Below are 25274 nucleotides of genomic sequence, written 5' to 3' on the forward strand. Positions count from 1 at the left end.
CATAATTAATGTTTTAAAAAGTTTTTAATAAAGCAGTTATGTTTTGAAATATTTGCAGTTAGCATCTCTCTTTACTGGGTGTTTTGAAAATCCATTTATAAGTTGCTATGATTACTTGATTCAATAAAGATTGACAAAATTTCCAAAGTAATTGTTTTAATCTGTTCTTTCCTCCTTACAAAGCAGAGGATCTTTTTTTTCCCTATTCCTTGATTTTTATATTTTAAAGGGATAATGTCTACGTCAAAATGATATATATTACATTGTTTTCCTTCAGTGATTATTAAAAACACCTTAGATTATTAAAACTGAATTAATATCATAAACAATTTGCACCACTTTTTTCCTATTTTACTTTTTAGTCTTTTCCAGATTCTCTCTCACTAACAGGAGTTTGCGTAAATTTTTTTTCCATTAGAATTAAAAACAAAAAAAATGTTCCTATTGTTTCTTGGGGGTTTTTTTAGCTTTGTAGCTTATTCTGAAAGCTAAATTTGGCCAAATAAGGCATATACATGGTTACCAGTTAGCTTCTAATTTAGCTACGTGGTTTGTATAAAATGGCAAAATTTGGAATATTCTAAGAGATCCATTGGTTAGTTCTTGTATTTCAGTTTCCTGCTTAGTGCCAGATGCTATAAACCTCAATAATTTACACAGTTTATACAGTCCTCTATCAAAGGAATCAGGGCTGTATGCTGCACTGGTTGCAGGCTCAAAGCTGGACAAAACATCCCAGGGGGGTTGCACACCCTATAGCCTCTTAGGCCCCCTGTTACGTAAGTAGTGTGAGCATTCTTTCCCCTCCCCCCCGCTGGCTGCGGCTGTTGTTTGTAAACCCCTTTTGCCCTCCCCTGGCTGTTGCTGCACAGGCAGTACAAGCCTACTCTCTTCTCTGCTGTACGGGCAGCTAGCTTACTAGGCACCCTCCAGCCATGCAGCCCTGCCCTAGAAACCTTGGGTACAGCAGTAGGATCAATGATGGGAGTGGCGGTTGGGCAGGAGCCCATGGGCCTGCACATTAACCCCTTGCAGGCCCAATGCTGTCTGTTGGCTGCTGATTGAATAGCCTGCTTTAGCACCTATAGACTGTATTGACCATTTGGGGGGAACAAAACAAACCTGAGTGAGAAGGCAGTATACTCATACCCTTAATATATTACATTTTAGTTGCTTCTGTTTTTTGAGGTTTGTACTAGTTCCATGTTTATCTGATTTGAATACTGTGTCCTAATTTTACAACAGCTTGGCATGCTTGAGGTTCTTTCGGTTTGTCTCCTTTTCTAGCTATCGTGTCTATTGTCTCCTTGGAGATGGAGAGGTGTCTGAAGGCTCCGTTTGGGAAGCAATGGCCTTTGCTGGGTTTTACAAGCTGGATAATCTGGTTGCCATATTTGACATCAACCGTCTTGGACAAAGTGACCCTGCCCCTCTGCAGCATCATGTTGAAATCTACCAGAAACGCTGTGAAGCTTTTGGGTATGTGACTGAAAGTTCAGTGTTTTCTGTGTTTTAGGCTGTGTGTTATTTTCATTCTCAAGGATTTTTCAGACGTGCACAGAAAAATATTTGATTTTTTTCAATTATACCATGAAGGATATTTTCAGCACCTCACAGGATCAGATCTTTTTGTCAAGAACTGTGAGAACCCGAAAAAACTGCAGATTTTAGGTTTTTGGATTATTTTTTTTTAATTAAGACATTTATCCATATTAGTTTATTAGAAGACCTTATTTGGTACTCCAGACACTTTATATTGTTTGCAAAATTTCGTCAAGAGTTGCCTATAACTGTGCATTATAGCTTGGAAACATATAGCACCTCTTTGAAGAAGAGTGTAAAACATGTTTAAAACAAAAATTTTGTTCCTTCAGAGCTGTCAGCTGGTTTAGAGATTTATAATACATTTTACAGATGCGAAAATATGTATGGAATAAAAATTACTTTTCAAAATACCTTAATAGAAGCTATAAAGCAAACAATAGTTTAGTCCATGTTACACCTACTTACTGTCTAATTTATCTCCAGTGTCATTTTTTTTAGAAGTTAATTAATTTGTAATTAGAATTAGCTGACTTATGGAAAGAAATGTAGTAGAGTTGGTTAGTGTTAAGAGGTCTAGATCATTTCTTGGTTCCATTTCTATTGAAGTTGCTGCTGTAGTACGAACTTCAAGCAAGTGCCTAGCCTGTCTTCCATATTTTTGTTATTTTAAAAATGAATATATTTTTCTGATCTCATGTGAATGTCAGTTTATAGTTTTGAAAGCCTTCAATAAAAAGGCATTGTATTGGGTCTGAGTTACCATGTTTACTCTATTAAAAGATGAAGTTTTTCCCTGCCCTAATCAGCATGGGGGGAAAGCCACTTGTCTTATAATCACATCCAAGGAAACCTTGTTGAGTACATTGGCAGCGGTTTAACGATAGACAAAAGCAGTGTGCGCTCGCTCTGAGTCATGGAAACCAACTACAAAGTTGATTAAATGAAGCCAACACTGAGCATTGCTATAAAACACATGGCCCATATGGGGAAACATACTGATGGGAACATACCACAAGGATGGGTTAGTGCAGGTCACCTGAATAAGATGTATGATAGTGGCTATTTCATGCCCCCCTCTGCCAACTATTTTTCAAGTCATGGTGAGACACTACATTGAATACATTTTGGCTTCACTCCCACAGTTGAGCTGTGCCCTTCTTTCCTATTTCCAACTATTACTATTTCTTCACCAGCCTTAAATGCCTGGCAAACATTACCAAACGGGGTCCTAAGAAGTTTACGCAAAATCCATCTGTTAACCCCCTCTCTCAGCCTGTTGCATGTGAATAGTATGACCCTTTTCTCTATGAGGTAGAACCAGACCAAGTTTATATGCAAATGAAGTGCAGGGCAATTTTTGGAGGATCCCAGGACTCTTGATTCGAGCACCCAGTTCCAGTCATGAGTGGGGGGCTAATTAGCACATGAGTCCTTTGTGAGTGGTATCTGGATTACACAGATGTACTGAGCAGTGCTGAGCTGTGGGGTCAACTTGGCTTGAAATGCTGTTGAGACCGTTCATAGGGCTGGGTCCAGCAGTCTGGTAAATCGTATGCGTTTTGGCTTTGAACTGATACAATGCATAGTTTATACAATATACAGATGGGTACAGAAGTGCTGCTTAGAAGTGTGCTTATGGAGCTAAAACTTGCAGCAGTTTCAATAGGGGTAAACTGCTTCAATTCTGGATGAAGTAAGGCTATGGGAATCTGTACTAATTATCCTATCTGGTAAATTATGTTTATTTCAAGGTCAGTGTTTTGGTCATTTCATATTTGCTCCTCACTTCTATGTACGTGAGGAGAGCAGGGTCTGACTAACTGGGGGCAGGCTACCTGGGAGGGGGACAAATTCAGGGTAAACCTCCAATAATTAGATTCTATATCTGGAAAATTGTTATAATTTTATAAAATTTTCATATAGAGAATCGAATTCTGCAGAGGGGAGTCATCTTATATTCAGCATCATTTTAGATTCAAGTAAATGTGTGGTAAGTTTCACGTTTTAACTCTTTATAAACAAGCTGTCTGTTTGCATTTCCAGTTGGCATGCTATCATAGTTGATGGGCACAGTGTGGAGGAACTTTGCAAAGCCTTTGGTCAGGCCAAACATCAACCAACTGCTATTATTGCAAAGACTTACAAAGGCAGAGGAATATCAGGTAACACAATAGCCATCCCTTCAGTGTAAATTCTTGCTTCTATGTGGTTTACATAAAGGAGTGCTTCAAACACCTTTATTAAAATCTTAATAATATATGGATTAACTTTATCATTTGATTGTTTAGAAATAGTCCAAAAGCAGACCCAGCAACCTTTTGATTTACAAGATTCCATGCATTTGAAACCATCTCTCTAAATGTAGTTATTTCTTTGAACAAACTGGAAGAAAATTTTGACCAGTTCTATTCAGTAGTAAATTTAGGGTTGTATACATCTCACTGAGTCCTTTTAAAAGTTTCCATCTTATGGACGGAAATCCCTAATATGGGTATGAGCACTTCTCTTTGCTTCATCTCTATATTACTATATATTAATCCCAAGGTCTGGATAACTGTTTGGAAAAGCATTTAACCTGCAGAAGTGTTGTTGGTTTTTTTTTTAAACTAAGTTATGAAAAACACATTTTTTTTATGACTTGATTGTAAGCTGTTTGTTCAAAAAGCTTAGAAGCATTCTGTTACTAAGCTTCTCAGGCTTTTGCTTGAGAGACTAAAGAGGGATTGGATAAGAACTCTGGATAAAAAGCTAGCTATGAATTAGGGATGTAAATATCCTTTTAAAAATATTCGTTTAACCTCCTCTAATTATATCATTTAAACAATTAGCCAATAACACAGCAACTGGGACAACTGCTTGGGCCCCTTTGACTCGGGGAAGGAGGCAAGCCCAGCCAAACAACACATGAAGCCCACATGAGGTCCTGCGCTGGGAGGAAGTTTAGATGATGAGTCATTAGGTTGCTGGCTGTTTTTTTCTTAGGCTGTGTGTGCTAGACCCCCTTCCACCTGGCCTGCTGCATTCAGATTCCTGCTGGGGCACCAAGCAGTTTTCCTTTCCTGCCAGACAGTGCCCTTGCCGCCCCCTCCCCCCCATTCAGTATAAACTATTGATTCTCAATCACGGTGCTGCAGAACCATAATGTGCTGTGAGATCCTTTTTAAAGGTGCTGCGAGATACCACATATTACCACTGTTAGGTGTGCAAACACCTATATATGGTTCACAAAATGAACCTAGAGATTTTCAATAGGAATTCACTGTGTCAAAAACATTCTGACCTGTTGTGACGTTTCTAAGTTGTTTGCAACAGAAGAATTGCTCTATGTTTTTTTCCATAGTCAAGAAACAAGTGAAAGCTAAGAGCTGGCATTTTCCAAGGAGCCCCTTGAGTCTAATGACAGATGCTTTCAGGCTGAAATGGTTGAGAAATACCTATATTTCTTCATTGAATAAGCAAACGAATAAGGGAAGTGCTTTGCTCAAGGTTTATATTTTTCTTTCACTACTGTTAAGCACACAAGATTAAAACTGTGTCAGACTTTATTATTCTCACAACATTCTAAGGCCTTGCTTACATGGGCACCAAAACTATAGGGTGGTTATTAGCTTTTTCAGGAGCTAATGCTGTTTAGCTACAGATTTAGTACTTGCTGAAATTGCATTTAATATTTAAGTGTTGCTATTATGGGCCTGCTCTCCTAAGTGCTGCTGGTTCAACTCTGTTATTGCATTTTACTTGAAATGGGGCAATTTCTATGCCATTATGCATTTAAATTTGTCTGTTTGGTCAGTGCAAATGATGCTATGGGTCTACCCCTTAACTAGGGGTCTACCCAACTTGAGAAGGCAGCTGGACAATTTTGTGGGCAGATTGCAAAGCTGGCTGCCATTTTCAAGGGCTTATCTTGGCCAGGGCCCCCCGTGCCTCTGGCTGAGGGGCCTGGGTGAGCCTGCCTACTGCTGTTGAATGGTGCAGAGGACTGTCTGTTGTATGGTCCCACCCCTTGCTACTGTTTGGCCGAGAGTTGTCAGTTATGTAGCCCTACCCCTTGCCACTGACTGAAAGGCGGGGGGGGGGGGGGGGGGCTGCACAACAGGCAGCCCTTTCAGCCAGTCAGCAGTGGGGGGCAGCAGCTCTCTTTCCTGCTTGCCTTTGTGCATCAGTCTTCATCCAGCCTTCCCTCGGGCAGGCTGCGTGCCTGGGAGGCCAGCATTGTATTTTTAGACAGGTCGTCTCCTCCTCCTCCCCCCCCCCCAACCACCTGCACAGATTTCTCAAGGATCACCCAATTTTGTGATTTCCACGAAATCCATGCAGTTGTGATTTGGGTAGGTACCTAGTTATAACTGTTCACAATTAACATCATTATGAAGTTTTAACTTGAAGTACAAGATTGATTTCTGTTTTCTATGAGCGTCTTCAATACATTAACCTTAATAAGGACTGTGAAACGAAGGGCCATTTCCTGTTCTTACATGCATTATAATTTTAACAATACAGGTATTGAAGATAAGGAAAACTGGCATGGGAAGCCCCTTCCAAAAAACATGGCTGAACAAATCATTCAGGAACTTGAAGACAAAATCCAAATCAAGAAAAAGCTTTCTCCGGCCCTCCCAGAGGAGGATGTGCCAATAATAAATATTAAAAATGTTAAGATGCCATCCCCACCAAGTTATAAAGTAGGAGAGAAGGTACTGCCTTGTTTACTACAAAGTTATTCTCTGTCAGATATCTTTGCAGCATAGATGTGTTTTATGGATGAAAGGAAGGGCAGCAATGAAAATGTTTCTTGTACTTACCTTTCTGTTGTGTGAAATGCAGTTTGTTTTACCTGATGAATGAAATGAATTACATGTTCCATCCATAAACCCTGCATAAATAAAAAACTGCATTGAGCACAGCATTATCTCCTTTCCTCAGTGCCTTTCACTTAACTGCCATAGGCTCCCCATTCACTTCTTGACTACTCGCCTCTGCATTGTAACACAGCCTTTCGAGATGTCAGCATTTGGGAAATTAGATGCACAAGTGGGTGGGGTTTCCATGTAGAAAGGGTTACAGCAAACTCTTATTCATATGGCTGGTTTTAGTTATCCAGTTTTTACTCCTGAGATCAATGGCGTCATGGAATCCTAAACAGCAAAACAATTTTATGACTGTGCAGATGGTAGAAGATAATAGCTATGTGTGTGTCTTGATCGAAAGAGTGACAGAGGGTCTGTATGCAACTGAATAGACCTGACACTATAATGTATTGTGTTTTTCCTTCCCTTCTTTTGTTGTTGTTGATGATGATGTCTTTAACAAAAAACCACACCCCAGAGCAGATGCTAATAGCTTTTTTCTTCTTCATAGATGGCTACCCGCAAAGCTTATGGCTATGCACTTGTGAAACTGGGCCAAGCCAGTGACAGAGTGATTGCTTTGGATGGAGATACAAAGAATTCCACCTTCTCAGAGCTGTTCAAGAAAGAGCATCCTAGCCGCTACATTGAGTGCTATATTGCTGAACAGAACATGGTAATTATTTTCATTGCTGTAGGCAATACTGTGTTTTACATAGCAGAAGATGAGATACTTCAGCCAATTTTGTCCTGATTATAAAGGTTTTAGCATTTGTGCTTTGCAGTTGTTTTTATGGTTATTGCACATTGACTTGCCCTTTACCTAGAACAAATTGCTGCTCGCCACAATGGGAATTCTTCTGTAAGACTTTAAAAAAAATCACATTACGTTTCTTTTACCAGACCTGTAAAAACAGAGAGTATAAGTCAGAGCATTGTAGCCCACAGTATGATCTATAGCAGGAGTGTCCAACCTTTTTGAATGTGGGGCCGGATCACAAACTTTTTATCACCCAGTGGGCCGGCTAACCATATTCAAAGACCTCACAGGAAGTGGTATCACATCAAGAGGTGATGTCAGATGACCTTTAACACCAATGAAGTTGCAGGAAGTGACAATGAAATGGGTCTGGAAATGTGGTTTAAAATCCAAAATAAAAACAAAAAAAACAGTACCTGACCTGTACCCCATGAGGCAGCAGGCATCCTGCCACCAGTCATACAATACCTTTGGAAGAAATTTCCAACAGCTTCTTGCCAATGGGAGGAGGTAGAAATTAAAGAGAGAACCTCTTCCCCTTGTCTTTTTGTCCATGTGTTAACTGACAAGGCACAGAACAGAGCCCGAAAACCTCGTTGTATTTCCAGTACTAACCCTCTGTTCACAGAGGTTAGAACAGCAAGGTAGTGGAACAGATGGCCTAGGGAAGTTGTGGACTCTCCATCATCGGAGGTGTTCAAAAAAAATGTTGGACAGCACTGGTCGGGCATGATCTAGGCCAGCGTTTCTCAAAACATGGGTCGTGACCCAAAAGTAGGTCTCAAAAATATATGAAAGGGTCACAAGCAAACTTTAAAAATGGGTTCTCCTTTAAAGGAGAAAAACATAACTGTGACTTTTCTCTTGTGGGCTGGCAGAGTTCCAGCCTTCAAGGGGCTACTTGGGGGGGCCCCCCCATGCGCCACACACTGGGGTCTGGAGGTAGGAGCAGTGAGGGACACTGGGTCGGGACTGACCATCTATGTTTACAAATGGTTCATGGTACAAGAAAGGTTGAGAACTGCTGATCTAGACCGGGGAGGGCAATTATTTGAGGCAGAGCAGAGCAACACAGGGCACAACCCTTGCCCTGAGCCTCGATCCCCTGTGAAAGGCAGGGACACCTCCTCCCCCCCCACCAACAGGTGCCGGGAGCCTGCAGTCACCGGCCCGGCCCCGGGGGAAGCGCCATCTTCCCAGCCCGGCCCTACCTGTGGCACCCTGGCCGGGCAGGAGGCAGCAGAGGCAGATGACGAGGACAAGCCTGGCCGCTGCGCCGCCTCCGCAGGTCCACATCGCCGCACTGCGCCAGGCTGGAGGGAGCCGGGGCTGGGGCCAGGTGGCACCTTGGGGCACAGCAAGCACAGGCTCTGCCCGAGCCCAGGGCCACCCCACGCCGTGCAGCCAATGCCAACAGCCTGGCGGGAGGAGGCACCTGCCCATGCCACTTCACCTCCGCCAGTGACCTAGGGCCAGGTGGCCAAGCTGGGCTGCCTCTCACCTGTGGGTGGGGAGTGGCGAGTTGCTTGGGCTGGGAAGCATTGGCTTCCCCACATGGTGCTAGGGACAAGAGGAGGCAGGCCAGGTCTGCACTCCTCTTCCCGCACGCACCATGTTGGCAATGTCAAGCTGACACGCAGCGCATGTGGGAACCTTGTCCCTTCCCCAGCCCTTCAGCAGCCATTAGGAAGCTGCTGAGGGGCTCGGGGAGGGACAAGGGGTGGGAATGAAAGTAAACCATGTTTACTTCCGTTTCCTGTCGCAGCACTGCGGGCCACAGAAAATGCCTTGGCGGGCCACATGTTGGACAAGCCTGATCTATAGGAAGTTAGCTACAGAGAAACTTGCTAGCTTTCTCTCTTGACTGCAAGTACAACACTAGAATGTGATAATCAGCAACTTTGGGGTAGCTGTAAAATGTGGGGATAGAAAGAAAATTATAAAGAGTTTTGAGTTCAAATGTTATATCATTTATTACATTATGTACTTCTGAGGCAAGGTTTCACTTGCGCTTGTATAACCTCACTGTGGCAAATGAATTTGCATGGGTATAAATTATGGCAATATTTGGCAATTTGTTTTTAATTAACTTGTAATTTGAGAGAGCATCAAGTGTTCTCTCAGATTTTTCATTTTTGTTTCACTGGCTTTATTGCAGTTATTCTTGATTTGTATCAGTATAAATGAGAGAAGGTGGGCCACAAAGATTGGAATAATTTCTGTGACCATGGAATGAATGATTCTGCAGAGTATTTTGGGAGATTTTAGTAATAACCTGAATCGGGGCCAAGTTCTCCTCACAAAAGGAAAACCTTTGTGGTCTGCATCCTTTCAAAGGAAGGTGGACAGATGCATCCCTAGCTGGTAAACATACAGCTCTTCATGTAAAATACTTGACCCTCAATCTTGAGGGTGTGCTTGACTCTCAGAAGAAATGAGATTGGAGGAGAATCAAACCCTGTGAGTCCATAGAATGACTGTTGGGAAGGAGAGGGAGAACATGTATGGATAACAGGCAGAGAATCTATAACAATAAATAGACACAGAAATTTAGGTTTGCCATGGCAGAAAGATTAACTTTTCTTGATGAAAAGGCTAGTTAATAGGAACAAGGTTATAGATGGTGAAAGAAGCTTTTGTATTGTGGTACTTACCATGGTGGAATAGGGGCTTTAGAGGGAGAATAGAATTACTATGGACCATGTTACATGACACATCTTTTCTGCTATTAAAAAGGTTTCTGGAAAGTGCATTGGCTTTGTCTCCAATTTAGGTTGACTTTTCTACCTTCTTGCCTCCAGGTGAGTGTTGCTGTTGGCTGCGCCTCTCGTGACAGAACGATTGCTTTTGCCAGCACTTTTGCCACTTTTTTCACCAGGGCATTTGATCAGATCCGCATGGCTGCCATTTCTGAGAGTAACGTCAATCTTTGTGGCTCTCACTGTGGTGTATCTATTGGTAAGTGAAACCTGTAGTGATCTCCTGGAAGATCCCAGTGGGTGTATTACTCACTGTAGAGTTTTGGGGAGACTGTAGTCCAGTGGGAAAGGTATTGGTTTGGGTGTAAGGAAAACCCATCTCTGCTGCTGACCTGCTGTGCAGCTATGAAAGAGGTTCACTTGCTCTCTGCTTCAGGGTTCCTATTGCTAACTTTGGAGGGGTAACAGTATCCACTTTTTGTAAAGAGTTTTGATACCTGGATGAAAGTGGTTACTTAAATGTTAGTTGTTGTTATATTTTTGTTGTTTGGGGGGACATGATTTACTGCTTAAATGCACCCGTTTGATATAATTATTTTCATTTTTCACAATATTTGTTTCTTATTGTAGCAGTTAATACGAAAAAACCTCATTGCAGTACAGATTTGCTTGAGAAACTCAAAGTAGGTGCACTATTCACTGCTGTGCCTCTTTTTCAGTTACTGCTGGCTAGTTAATGTTTCTTCCCATAGTAAAAAAAAAAATAATAATAATAATAATAAGCTCCTTGAATCCAGAACAGCTTCTCCAAGCAAGCAGGAAAAAGCCAATGACTTTCATGCTTGAACAACCACTAAGTAATTGTAGTGCAAAACGAAAAGGAGGATTGATGTGATCCTGGTGAATTAAAGCGTTTTCTAGCTCTATAGAGAGTTACTTCTACCAATTTATTTAATTTAGTTGGGTTTTTTGTGTTGTGTTTTTTTTTTTTTTGGAAGTGATCAAAGCATTACATCCATTAAGGTAGATACAGTTATTCTGGTTTAAAGGTCCTCTGTAACTGTTTAGACTGGGTTTCACCCCTAGCTCAGTTAAACGGGTGTTTGACATGTTTTCATAGCAGAGTCTGTGACTGTCTCCATGCTCATTATAGTAGATCAGGTTATGGCTTAAGTATATCATTAAGCATTTTTCTTACAGATCACTTTTTCTTTGAAGGCCAGTCCTGCTACCTTTTCACAGCCTGTAGTTTAGTGTTCCTGCTTGAGCCTTTATGCAGGATTAAAAAATAATGAAACAAGGCCTTCTTTTCACTAGAGAACATGTTTTCACCAGTCTGGGACAATGAAATGCTGAAGTGCCTTTGTGAGGACTGTGCTTTTTGGCTTCTTCACAAGCTTTATCATTTGGGATGTTTCACAGTGGAGTATGTTTTATAAAAATCCCATTATCACTTTGATTTTTGACCTCACTTCTAACCCCATTCTCTCACCCCATTCTCATAAAAAAAAAAAAAAAAAAAAAAACAACTAGGTGACTGCGGCATTGATGCCTACACAGTCAGATGGGTGGTTAATTGGCTGGCCGGCCGCTCTCACAGTGGTGGTGAACGGGTCGTTTTCTATTTGGAGGGATGTGGGCAGTGGGGTTCCCCAGGGCTCGGTCCTCGGACCCGTACTGTTCAACATCTTCATCAGCGACTTGGACGAGGGGTGGAAAGCACGTTGTCCGTGTTTGCTGATGACGCCAAGATGTGGGGTGAGGTAGGTATGCCACAAGGGAGGGACAGAATCCAGCTAGATCTGGATAGGTTACAGAGATGGGCAAATGAGAATAGGATGGAATTCAATGTGAACAAGTGCAGGGTACTGCATCTAGGGAGAAGGAACCAGCAGTATACATATAGGCTGGGGAACAACCTTCTTGTCGGCACAGAGGCAGAAAGGGATCCTGGAGTCATTGTTTTGGGCACTGCGCTTCGAGAGAGATGTGGCTAGCATTGAGAGAGTCCAGAGGAGGGCCACTCGCATGATCGGGGCAGCAGGGCAGGCCATACGAGGAGAGACTAGAGGGCCTGAACCTATTCAGCCTCCACAAGAGAAGCCCGAGGGGGGATCTGATGGCCATCTACAAATTCACCAGGGGGGATCAGCAGAGAATAGGAGATGCCCTGTTCCCCCAGGCACCACGTGGGGTAACTAGGAATAACAGCCACAAGTTAGTAGAGAGTAGGTTCAGGCTAGCCATCAGGAGGCATTACTTTATGGTTAGGGTGGCTAGGACCTGGAACCAGCTTCCAAGGAAAGTGGTGCTCGCTCCTACCTTGGGGGTCTTTGAGGAGGCTGGATGGACACCTGACTGGGGTCATATGACCCCAGCATCCATTCCTGCCCAAGGCAGGGGGTTGGACTTGATGATCTGTTTAGGTCCCTTCCGACCCTAGGTACTATGATACTATGAACCTGTTTTGTATTGTTTTGAAACGCTCTCTTTTAATTTGAGTTCCGTGTCTTGTACAGAGTTCAGAGTCTTAAGTCACTGCTGAAAATTTGACTATGGCAGTTAGACACAGTTGTGTGTGGTTCTGAGCTGCTGCTTTGAAAATTGAATGCATAAAGTTAAAAAAAAAAAAGTATTTGGATTTGCAACATTTATGGATTACATTAGAGATGTTAATTAGTCATGTAATAGACCAAAGTGTGGCATTAATGTGACCTATTGAAACCAAAACTGGAGAATTGAAAAGCTGTATTTTCATAAAAAAAAAAAGAGTGCATAAAACTACAATGTATGTGCATGGCAATGTAACAGATCTTTAACATTTTAACAGCAGTATTAGTAGTAGTTTATTTACAGCTAAAACAATACAGTAAAATGAACAGTGGAATAATAATGTATATAATTTATAGTCTTATTAAAAGCATACAATAAGATTGCATGTTCTACCAGTTTAAACAAAAATAAAACACAACATAGTGTATGATGATAGAAAAAATAGATACAATGAAGCAGTGAACAGTAAAGTAAAACAAGGAACTTCTGTTTGATTTTTAACTGTTATTCTTTGTACAAGTAATGTAAACAAACCTATGGAGTATAGGACAGATAAGTATTGAGAGAAGCCAGATTGTTTTTTATTCATTGTCCCAGTATTTAAAACTTTCTGCTAGTGGAGAGATCCATTTCCTTTTATGTCTTCAAAGAAAGAAGACCACAAATAGTGGTTCAAGTCATCCATCTCATTCTTCCCATAAGAATATATTTTGTCTGAATATGGGATCCAGCACCACCTGCCCATGACAGCTGCAGATCTCATTAGAGTGAATTGCAGTCTGGTAATGGCCTTTCATTGTTTGAAATTTTGTACGGCAGATAAGCAGGTTTCTAGGCCAAAAGAGTGCTTAATTAATCTAAAAAAGGGGGAAGTTTGAGAGAATCTCACTGCCCACATATTGCTCTGCCTACTGCATCTGTAATTCTTACATTTATGTATTATTTTAAATAGGAAATATTTGGTCAGTGACTCTTAGTACAATTTCCAGGCCTTTTGTCTGGAGGAAAATATGGATGTTGCATAAGCATCTCGACAAGGGTTTATTTGGTAAAGGAGAAGCTTCTGAAGTTCATTTAGGGCACCTGATAGGCATAAAAGTATAATTTTAACAATTAGTTTCGAATGTATGATAAAAGGTTAGCACGTGTTTAACTAACCATATTTTTCATTTAATTTATAAACCTACATTTTTGCTACTTTGAATAATCTTTTGTATGAGTTCCCATGTGTTAAGTGTATGCTCAGCAGGATTTTTACATAAATAGTTAATTTGGGGAAGAACTCTATCTTAGCACAACTTATCTGTAAAACATGTAGCATATTTTTGGTGCTGGCAAAGTAATGGATGATAATCAAGGATCTGGGTTTACCATTTGCCACAGCAAAACATGGATTTTCTCCTTTAACGGAGAAAAACATGGGAAACCATGGGTTTTCCCTTGCAGGCTGGCAGAGTTCCAGCTGGGCTCCAGGACAGAGGGGGTGCCACTAGCATGTGCACACATGCACATGGCAGCTAGCAGCATGGTGGAGAGGAGCTCAGGCAGCTCCCCCCAGGTAAGTCAGTGGAGGCAGGGAGGACATAAGCAACGCATGGCGAGGGACAGGGGAGCACAGGCGACTATGGGGGAGGAAAGCGCAAATGTACCCCCACACACACATTTTTGTGCCTGGTATGGGGCTGCAGCTTAGCCAGACCAGCTCCAGGCAGGAGCTGCCTTCACAGCCCAGTGGGTAGAACTTGAGGTGGGAGGGAGCAGCAGGGGGTACAACTCCACACCACCGCATCTCACCTTGGTACCCATGGTGGCATGACACTCTCTCCTGTACCAGGTCCTGCCTGCTGGGCTGTGGAGGCTCCTGCCCAGAGCTGGTCCAACCAGGCCCACTGTGGGCTCTGAAATCTGAAGGGGCACAACAGTGTCACCTGTGCCTCCCCCATCCCCTCCCCTACTCATCACCTATGCCCCCACACTCTCTTCCTCACACACCCATCCCCTTCACACACTGGAGGGCTGGGGCCCTGGGGGTGGGGGGCAGCAGGTCAGAAGTGAGGGACACCAGCAGAGCTGGCGAGGTGGGGGACTCTGGGTTGGTTGTGAGGGGCACTAGCAGAGCCAGGGGGCTGTGGGCTGGGAGTGAGGAGCACCAGCAGGGCTGGGGTGGGTGGGGTTCTGTGGTTCGAGGGTATGGGGCAACAGCAGGTGCAGCGCACCAGCATAGCAGGGCTGCTCAGTGTCACACAGCAGTGGTGGGGGACAGCTGCAGCTGGACCTATGTCCTGGTAAGCGAAGGGGGCAGGGGGAGCTCTGATTTTTCTATGATTAAAAACCCAAAATCAAATGCCAAAATATATAGGTATTTAGAATTTATTTTATTATAATGATTGTGGCACTCATAGTCATCCGAATTGCTTTAAGACTGTAAATATATCAATAAAACATTGCGTTCAACTGATACACACACACACACTCTCTCTCTCTCTCTCTCTCTCTCTCTCTCTCTCTGTATAGAGGCATTTCCTTTTGATCATGGAATAATGTGGATTTTGGGGGTTTAAACAGTGAATTATGGGTTTTTAAACCGAGAAAACCGGGATCCCTGATGATAATGAAAGTGAATTGTAAAAGTCACTCACTGTCATCACTTACCTAAACTTTTTACTGTAGAAACTGCCCAATATTGTCAGGGTTGTTTAATCCCCTGTCATTTTGCTTACCAATTTCACTTTTCTTCCACAAGAAGCACAGATCTTTCTGGGTCCATCTTTCAGATTTAGTGAAGGGAAATGCATATGGAAGTCCAGTTTGTCTTAGGTGCATGCTTTTTTAAATATACAGATGTCAGTGAGAGGCGATCCTCACCCTACCCCCTTATGAAGACTGCATGATGAGACTATTAACTCTTGGCTTGGCTCTCACTTTAAGTTCACAAAGAAGTTAAGGTTTGATGCTTGCCGCCTTTGAAATGTTGAAATTTTTGTGAACTCTCTGTTCTTGTGTAACAATAATTGCAAGCAGAAAGACTTATGCTCCCCACATCTTATTTGGTGTTGCAGGCAGAGACATGATCGTAATCAAGAATCTTTCCATGAGTATTCTGAAATATTGACATCCTGGAAATCTCATACAGATATTTTGTTGTTTTTTTTTATCTATAAAAAATCATGGTATCCAGTCTCTGGTTTTGACTTAAGATTCTCTTTTCCATAGCTGCACTTTATGCCATAAAATACATGAACACTTAAACGAATATGTTTTCTCATTATTCATGCTTGTTTATGAAAATACATATCCTTGTGTATTCTTTAAACAAACTCAGGTATCTGAAAATAATTATATCAAATGGGCTGTGACTTTTGAATAAATCAATGCAGTTTTTTCACATTTGCAGCAGTCTAAAAGTGTGGCTGCAGTGAGCTGAATCCAGTTTGGCTCATGCCACTTCCATGTAGAAATATGTATCTGAAGATGCTCAGATGTGATCACTCCTCTTATGTCTGTGTATTTTCTGTTTTAGTTGTCTCTTTCTTTCATATTATATTGTTGCATTTTTCACTTTTCTTTGTAACCCTAGTTTCTCTTTCTTTTTAGTCACCTTCTGTCTTTATTTACTATTTAGATTATTCCAAGTTTAAGGACAAGATGATTCTTTTCTCAAGCAGGTAGACTTGCATGCCCTGTGTGCCTGATATATACATTTCTGTATTATTTTAAACTTCACTGTTATGGTAAATACAAAGAGCAGATGTGTATTCACTGTTACCTGTGGTTTTAATTCTTTCAGGTGAGGATGGACCTTCTCAGATGGGACTGGAAGATTTGTGCATGTTTCGTGCTGTTCCCAATTCAACTGTCTTTTATCCTAGTGATGCTGTAGCTACTGAAAAAGCAGTAGAAATAGCAGCCAACACTAAGGTATGTGCCACTCTATTTCTGAAGCGTAGTGTTTACAAGATGCGAAGATTTTGCTTTTTGTTACCAGTGCATCTTTTACCAGTGTGCCTCCATTCATTTAAGAGGCTTCAAGGCATTGCCATTGTTGGGAAATGCAGTTCATCTAGGGAGGTGTAAAAGCATCCTGTCTTGATTACACAAATAAAAGATGTTGAGTAACATGGGCCAAATTTGTCAGAGAGATAAACGAGTAGTTAGTCATTGTCTAGTGGGTTCAAACCGTCTCAGGAATAGGGGCAGATCGTACAGTGTTAACTAGCTCTGTTTTTAATCATCAGCTCGTGTGCCAAAAGCAAAACTTAAAATAGGGTGGTGTTCTCTGGGGAACAGATTCAACCCTGATGAACCAGACTAAGCATGACTTGAGGATGTTTGAAATAAAGTCAACAACAGTTTCTGGGGCACCTCCTGAACTGGTGTAAATCAGTGTAGCTCTGTTGGATTTATGTTGATCTATAACAGCTAAGAGTCTGGCCCTTTATCTTGGACTCTTCTGTTGGTGAGCTTGTACATGGGCTTAAGAAACAGAACTGAGACTCAGATCAGGTTCTGTTGCTTGCTCTGCTACCAACTTCCCATCTAGCTTTGGACAAGTCACTTTAAGTGCTTCTGTTGTTTCTGTAATGGAGGCATTAGGAAAACTCTAATCCCGTGTCTGCTCACTTCAGTGTATTTTTTAACAAAATTGGTCTGGCCAGCAGCAGCTCAGATTTATACTGTCCCTACTCCAAAAAAAAAAAAATCTTGATTTTTAAACAGGAGCTTGATTCAAGCAAGGATTGAATAATTTTAGCCACTGTCCTTATGCTTCTTCTAATGCTCCCTTATGAATTTGTTGAATTTGAGGTCTTTTCAAGTTAGGAGTATCAGAAATGAAAAGTAGAACAGGAGAGCAAGGAGAAAGAATTTGGAGTATCAAGCATGGTTGGTTAAAGGAATTGTTACTTTTGAGGAGCATTTAAACATGATCTGAAAGAGATAATATTTGCCTCCTGGCTTTCAGCTGAGACTTTCTTCTTTTGGATAGTTTTTTGGGTTTTTTTCTGTACCGGAAGCTAGGAACTGAACTAGGATTTTTGTTTCCCTAGCAGTTTGGGAAGCTTTTTAAAATCTAATTAGGCAAGGTAGGATTTAGGTAGGATTATCATTTCCAAAAGATAAGATAGGTGAGTAAAGATGGCCTGTGGAAGAGTAACTATGATAGAGCACTGTAAAAAAAAAAATAAAAAAATAAAAATCTAGGGTGCTGCAGTGACCAAAAGTTATAATTCAAAAAGCACTTATCAGTTTGTTGAGAACTGATGGGCAGGGAAAGCTCACTCAGTAAAACCACAAATAGTAGAGAAGGGATTAAACAAATGAAAATTGATTTTTTTTTTTCTTCCATTTATCTATTATTTATATAATTGAAAATCAGAATGTCTGTCATGGCTATTTTCATAACCCCATTCTGTGTTCATTTTGGAAACAGGGCATTTGTTTCATAAGGACCAGTCGTCCTGAAAATGCTGTCATTTATAGCAGCAATGAGGACTTCCATATTGGACAGGCCAAGGTAAGTACTGTCTAGAGGATCATGAAACTGAAAAAACATGCCCTGTTCATGCTCAAAAAAACATTATTTCCAAAGTACCTAATGTCAAAGATTCAGTATTGTAAAGAACGTTCATGTGGTCTTAGCTACTGAGGTTGGTTAATTTATGTATTATAAACTAAACTAAACAAATCCTTCATTGTGTTTTTCCTCTCTTTCAGGTGGTATTCAAGAGTAAGGATGACCAGGTAACTGTAATTGGAGCAGGAGTGACTCTTCATGAGGCGCTAGCTGCAGCAGAGCATCTGAAGAAAGGTGACTAGAGATTGGTTTTTATCTTTAAACAAACATGAAGAGAACAGTGCCAGTCAGCCTGACTGGAGCAAGGCGGACCTTTACACTGATGAGATTTTACATTTTTAAATGACATTTAAATTTATGAAACAGCTGATCTTCTCTTAACTAAAATCTGCAAGGTTCACCCTATCCTGGCAGTCTTACAAAGAATAGTACCTTTTTATCTGAGTAGTTCTGTTTCCTTTAGTGGGACTACTCACAAGAGTAACAGTTGCTCTGTTTTTTTTCTTAAACCAGTCTAATAATACTAATGGAATATACAGTGAAGCAGTGACCATCTGATTATCTCATTGAACTAAACTATGCCAACAGTTATGATCCACAATGATCAAGTATATGTTAGATTACAAGTCCCACCTTCTTTTGAAATATTTTCATTTAATTTTACTCTTAAATCTTACATTATGTTCTCATGTTCATACTTGATTAAGCCTTGTATGTTTGTTTAAAAACTGCATTGAGCTAGAGTGATTCAAGGACATCAGAACCAGTTAGTAGAATATTGTCATTATTATTGTACGTACTATTATGATTAATAATGGTGGTGGTGGTGATGACTTTTTTGCCCAGAATGCTTTAAGCCCTTAATATGAGGGTGAGGCATTGAGGAGACTTAACTATGCTTCAGGCTCCAGGATTAACCTGTGCATTTATGTTCTGCATGAATCATTTGCTGCATGAATCATTTGCTGTATTGGGAATGAGGGTAATTGCAATAGGATTTGATACATATAAAGCTTCATGCATAGGTACACTTCATTGGTCACTTGATTCTTTGATAAATGCATCACCACTTTAGACACAGAAAGCCAGTGTGTTCTAATCCACTGACACCATCTCTTGGAGAAAATAAAAACCTTTCAGTGGAGTTAACAGCAAGTTGCAACTAACAAGAACACCTCTGAGTCAATGGTCTACACACACAAAAGGTAACCAGAGTGGAATGAAAAAAAGGCTTTAGAAGCCTTAGTTCACATAAATACCATTGTGCACACAGTGACTGGTTGAAAAGAGATTTTACTATGGTCTTGAGCTCTCTAGATTGTGGGCCACTCTTGTAAGATTTTTAGACCCAGAACCTCCTTTGCACTACAGTTGCTTTTCATTTCATCACAGACTCTAAATGTAATTTAACCAGCTGTGGAGACATAACCCCACAGTAGGGACATCCTCTGACAGCAGAGAGCTGGCTTAGCAACTGCAAGGCTGCCTTCCGACTCTCAGCATAATGTAGAGGTTTCCCTATGCCTCAGTGAACCCTGGCTGCGTTGCTCATCAGCAGCCTCAGGAAAGGTGTAGTGATTGTGGCTGCATACACATCGGAAATGGTCTTCAAGGGAGAGTTTATGTGGGAGTCTTCAGACTAAAGCCAGTTGAAATACTGCACGTAGATCTCTGGTGAGGTAAAAGCACTTGTGCCAGGAACAGGAGCAATCACCAGGAACAAGGAAGTGAGGGGAGAGCCTGTTTCACTTTAAGTTGAGAATAAAAACCCTGTGAGTAATACTTTGAAGAGGAAGGATAGTCTAGTGGTTAGGATGCCTCCCTGGGTGGTGGCCCCCCCAGATTAAGTTCCTGGTTTGCCACAGATGTTGTGAAAAAAAAAAACATTAAAGAATGTGAACATTTAGTTGCTGTGGAAATAGGGCCGTTTAAATGTCTTAGGTGGATACTCTAGAAGTCATTAGAGCTGCTTTTTTAATAATTACTTAAGAGCCTTCTACGGGTTCCCAGTAAAGTTTTCATTAAGTTAATACTTCTTGCATTCTCCAAGGCCATTTCACTCTTCTCTACAATAACTTTTACAATTTTACTTCTACAGAGAAGATCTTAATCCGAGTGATTGATCCATTCACTATAAAACCCCTGGATAGGAAAACCATACTTGAAAATGCAAAAGCAACTAAAGGCAGAATTATCACTGTGGAGGACCATTACCATGAAGGTAAGTCAGGTTCAGTGGGTGACAGCTCACCAAGTGGGGCTTTTGGAGTCGGAAGGGCCCCTGGCCTCTCTCTTATTCAGGCTCAGAAAAGTCCTAAGATGAATTTACAAATTGAATACCTTTTTAAAAAAAAGTTGCAAACCTGCTTTATTGCAAAGGTCTCCTTAAACATGGCACCTGATTTAGGAGGGTTCCTCACCTCGCCTTGTAGGGACAAGAGTCAAGTGAAGTCTTGAGCATGGTGATATCATAATATAAATATCAAAGGGAGTGAATCCAGGGCTCTGGCCTCTCCTCCAGCCCAGTGGCCAGCAGAGAGCGCGCACAGCCTGGTAGAGCGTAGCAGAGTCAAGCTGCAGCAGCGGACTTAATTCTGGGCTGCTTGACATGAGCCAGGATCTCCAGCCTCAGCTCTCTTAATTGCCCTGATGTAAGTTGCACCATCTTGGTTCCCTAAGTTTGTTCACCACCATTGCACAACAGCAGCTCAGGTAATCAGGGGTATGGACCTCTCTCGCCTGCATTTCCATTGCCCAACTTTCATTCCCTGCTGCAGCTACTTACAGGGCTAGTATCTGGTTTCAGGGCTTATGAAGTACCATCAGGGTAAGGAGGATGTGAACATAGATGCATAAAGAGTTTCCAAGGCTAATTCTTATATAATAAAGTGCTTAGTCCGTCTGTCCGCAATGCTCTTGGAGTACCCATAGCATAAGCCTATGGAGGGTGGGAGGGGGGTGGCAAAGGAGCCACACCACAGCCTAGTTCAGTGTGGGCTCTGGGTGGCTGCACCAAAAACCGCCCAGCGGGCAGGGAGAGCGCTTTCCCCTGTGCCCAGCAGCAGTTTATGCCCAGCTGCTGCTGCCACTGCTCAGCCCCAGTGGGTAAGCCCAGAGCCAGCGCAGGGTTGCAGGTGCATGCACTGGTCCCTGCCCCTACTGCTGCATGCAGCTGGGAAGTGCAGAGCAGGCACGGGGCACGCTGGGGCTGTGCACTGTTGGCAGTGGCGGGGAGGCGCCGCAGGGCGCTCAGGCTCTAGGCAGTTGTGGGGCAGGTGTTAACTGACTCAGGGCTCCCAGTCGCACCCTTCCCTCCCACACACATTCCCATAAACCCCACACCTACCCACCCATACCCCCTGACAACCCTGCACACCCCACACACTATACAAGAGTAAGACTGCATTTTGCACTATTATGCAATCACTTCTACATATACAGCACAAACACAAATCAGGACAAAAAGATATCTTTTTAAATTAAAATATATTATTATGGGTGTTTGCTTTTTAGTATATAATTTGGGGTTTTTTTCCTGTTCTAAGATGGCAAACACTCTTTCTCAAAGGAGTACTTCTAGGCACAAGGGGAGGGACTTTTGGTGGCAAAGTTCAGAGGCTAGGGGTGGGACTTCTGGTCCCAAGATGGTGACTAGGAGGTGGGGCACCTGTCAAGGGGCAGGGCTACCCACGCGGCCCTTGACAGCTTGCCAAAACTCGGTAAGTAGCTCTCTGCCTGAAATAATTGCCCGCCCCTGACCAGTAAGCTAACCGGTTATTGCTGCACTTACCAATTAAACAGCTGTTTAACTTTTCACATCCCTATTCTATATATATCCCCATTACTGCACCAGCACAAAGTTAACCCTTGCCTGCTCCTGACAATCATTGGCTAGTGCTGAAGAGTCTCACCTCCTCAGCGGATAATCTGCTCAGATACTTTGCTGCCTTTTGCTGTGTGACATCTCCTTTCTGCACAAGTCCTCAGTGGCTTGCTCCATGCAAGCACATTCTGTAATGATGAGTCTTCATATCGCACAAAAGCAAACAGGTAGCAACTTCCAAGAGTTACTTATTGGGCTTGTTCTATATTGGCAATGCACTTGAAAAAAAACTTGAGCAAAGGGGCCGACATGGAGCCTGGTGTTGTTACTGTCAGTTTGTCTTAGAAGTGTGTTGTCCTGCTCAAACTTGAGGTAATCTATTTCTAGTTATTCATAGTGAGCTTTCCTGATTGTAAGCCCCATTTCATACATTCCATGTGTGTTCCAGGATACAGATGTTGATAGTTGCTGGCCATTGCTCTAGGCAGACATTTATTACAGAGGTTTGCATGATGGTCCAGTCTTCTCAGGGTGTGAAATTCACATCTTTCCTCCCCATGTACTCTCCAGGCACTGGTCTAGATGGCTACAGCTTCAGTGCTGAGTTTGCAGGCATTTAAGTGGGCAGAGCAAATCTGTAAACTTGTTGATATCCCAGATTTGTCTTTTTTAATAGCTGGATGTAGTTGCATATGAAGAAAATTTCTATTAGCCTGAAAAATGTGGGCACTTCATGTCTGCTGTTTCTTGCAGGTGGCATTGGAGAAGCAGTGTCAGCTGCAGTCGTTGGGGAGCCTGGCATCACAGTCACTCGTTTGGCTGTAAATCATGTGCCCAGAAGTGGGAAACCAGCTGAGCTCCTGAAGATGTTTGGCATTGACAAAGATGCCATTGTGCAAGCGGTTAAGGTGGCAGTGTCTAAATCAAGAAATACTGAATAGTGTGAAGTTTCTCATTTGTGTTACAGAGAAACAGTGTTCAAAATGGAAGTACTGCAACTTTCAGGCAAAGGTGCTTAACATATATGCAGAGTTCTAATAAAAAGACAAGCTTCCAAAAAAAGGAGTGTCTTATAAGTTATTCTGCCTCACGGTTCTCGTTTTCTGGAGAGAGCTGGAGTGAGTGGGGTCTGAATGAAAATACTGTGGTCTTTTGTGGGGTTTGTCGTCATTAAGGAGGACTACTGTCATTATGGCTGGTTAATGTCATCAGCTTTACAGGGCATAGAACATGTATCTGTTTCTCTCTTGGCGATGTGTTGGGTTGCTCTCCCTTAAGGACTTAGAGCCAAGCCACCACTGTATAGTTTATATAGTCGGCAGAGAAGTGGTCAGGTGTTCACTATATAAGGGTGAGAGAGTATCAGGAGAGAACTGGTCTTCTACAATAGGCCCAGAAGCAGAAGACTAGAAAAGAAGGGGCCTCTAGGAGCAGTAACCTTGGGTGAACTGAGTGTCTGCTTTCTTTGATTTTTTTACCAGTTTGTGTTTAAGAATAAAGCTGTGTCCTGAAAAGACACTTGGACAAGGCGCTAGGTTTTTCCAGGCTGGTAAAGGCACTAACTGGCTTGTTCGTGGTACAAAATGTGGGCAGATGATTGACCCCTGGAACTGAAGGGTAATGGAGGCAGCAGGAAAAAATGAAAGGAGTGAACATAGCCAGAGGAGTTTGGCTAATGGAGCCCCATTGGATTTTTGCTCCCATTAAAACAGAAAAGGTAAGAGGACAGTGCGTCTGGTGTTGCACAGCAAGCAGCACAACAGCAGACTCCGGAAGTCCTGTGTCTCCTGGACAGCCAACAAACAGCAGCAGCAAGAGGTCCAACAGCAGAAATGGAAGACATTTTGAAGCCTTTTGTGGAGTTGGCTTCAAAAATCCTTGCTGATCTGGAGAGGGTAGCTCAGCCCAACCTGGTCCTGGGTTGGTGAAGTTAGGTGCAACCAGTTACCCTCATGCTTTCCTTCACGGCCTTGAGTGTGTACAGTGAGTATTGCTGACAGAAGGGGTCAGTGGTAGCCAGACTGGCTCCACTGTAGACAGATGAGGCAGGCAGTCTCAAGTGCAGAAACTGACAGGTAGAAAGAGAAGCTGAGTGGTGATCTCCATTCAAATACATGCTTGATGGGAGAGCAAGGGATTCTGGGATCCCCATAGGACGTGACTGTAGGGAAGGATGTTTTTGTTTTATAGCTTGTCATTTTCTCCCCCTATACAGACTCTATGTTAAGCATCATATCCAAATTCTTATGAGTTTGTACATTTTTATAATGAAGAAACAAAATGAGTCTGTCCTGCAGTGTTTCAGAAGAGCAGCACAGACTGTATACCTCACAGGGAGGTGGTTAAGGTGTCTTTCCATCCTCCCAGTCCTGGGCTCTGCCCCAAGGATTGAAGCAACTCCTGGTACAAACTGAGTATGTCTGAAGGCCTATCTGGTATCTGTCCACAGTGCATTTGGGAGCTGTGATTATAGTACCCAAGCTAGGTATCTGGGTAACAGTGTAGTGACTGCATGGCAGCAGACTTCTGCATGGGTCTGCAGAAGTCTGCATGTAGCTTTGGGTAGCCAGGCTGCCCTGAGGCTTAGGCTGCTGTGACCTCATTATCATGGGTAGCTGAGCCATCTAGATTTAAGTAGCATAGGCATGCTGCCTATCCATACTAATCACACCTCCCATTTATAGCATAGTCTAAATTATGGCCATCTTTGGGGTTACCCTGTGGATCATAGTACTGCTAAGAATGCTGTAGTGCTGTGGTTGCATGTTTGCAGCATATGCCTTCTACTTCTCAGCTTCTAGCATGTCCCTTACGCCAACGCGGGCAAAGGTGTCCTCATGAAAACAGCCTTCTGCGTCTGTGGAATGCCTGTGCTGTGCCATGTCCTTCTCCAGAGCTTATTATGCCCTTTACACTACTCCAGGCTTTTATTCAGCCTAAAGGGATGAGGATGTTGCCCATGCTTGTGTTTTATCAAAAAAACAGGCTGTTCATGTACAAGGACCCAGATAGCAGCTGTTTTTAAGTTTTATCCAGAAGCATTTTATGTGCTATTTGGCAATGTCTCTTGTTAGGAATTCCAGTTTGCTTTTTCTCGCATAGTAATTCCAGCATAACATTAAAGATTAATATAAATATTGCACAAAAGGAAGTTGCAGCATCCTATCCTGTCATCTGTTAGACTGTGGGTTTTTATTTCAATGTAGTTCTTCTTTTGCCATAGAAACCTAACATAATATCGGTAATATTATTTATAATGATTATTTTAAAATTTGACTCATCTCTGAATTGCTTCACAAAGATTCAGGACTTGGAAGAAAGCTTTATTTTTTATCAACCTACTTTTCATATGTTGTTTGGAGATTTAAAATATTTATTTTTATTGCTTTAATTTCTAAGCATTCTGATCATTTAAGAAAAAGAAATGTTTGAAAATCAAGCAAGGATAGTTCTGCCCAGATGTGAAGATAGC

At 42.1% G+C, this 25274-nt stretch overlaps 1 protein-coding gene across 1 annotated transcript in view; it reads left to right on the plus strand.

Annotated features, from left to right (window-relative positions):
- Nucleotides 1-22864, plus strand: part of TKT (transketolase) — a 31512-nt gene extending 8648 nt beyond the window's left edge. The window contains exons 5-14 of the mRNA XM_006265375.4: nucleotides 1288-1479; nucleotides 3589-3707; nucleotides 6049-6242; nucleotides 6907-7071; nucleotides 9957-10113; nucleotides 16195-16325; nucleotides 17836-17919; nucleotides 18120-18213; nucleotides 20078-20200; nucleotides 22556-22864. Of these exons, the coding sequence (XP_006265437.3) occupies nucleotides 1288-1479; nucleotides 3589-3707; nucleotides 6049-6242; nucleotides 6907-7071; nucleotides 9957-10113; nucleotides 16195-16325; nucleotides 17836-17919; nucleotides 18120-18213; nucleotides 20078-20200; nucleotides 22556-22743 (1447 nt within the window). The 3' untranslated portion in view covers nucleotides 22744-22864. The remainder of the gene's footprint in view (nucleotides 1-1287; nucleotides 1480-3588; nucleotides 3708-6048; nucleotides 6243-6906; nucleotides 7072-9956; nucleotides 10114-16194; nucleotides 16326-17835; nucleotides 17920-18119; nucleotides 18214-20077; nucleotides 20201-22555) is intronic.
- Nucleotides 22865-25274: the final 2410 nt, after the last annotated feature.

This window comes from Alligator mississippiensis, chromosome 12 (assembly GCF_030867095.1).
Source record: "Alligator mississippiensis isolate rAllMis1 chromosome 12, rAllMis1, whole genome shotgun sequence".
Taxonomy (NCBI): domain Eukaryota; kingdom Metazoa; phylum Chordata; order Crocodylia; family Alligatoridae; genus Alligator; species Alligator mississippiensis.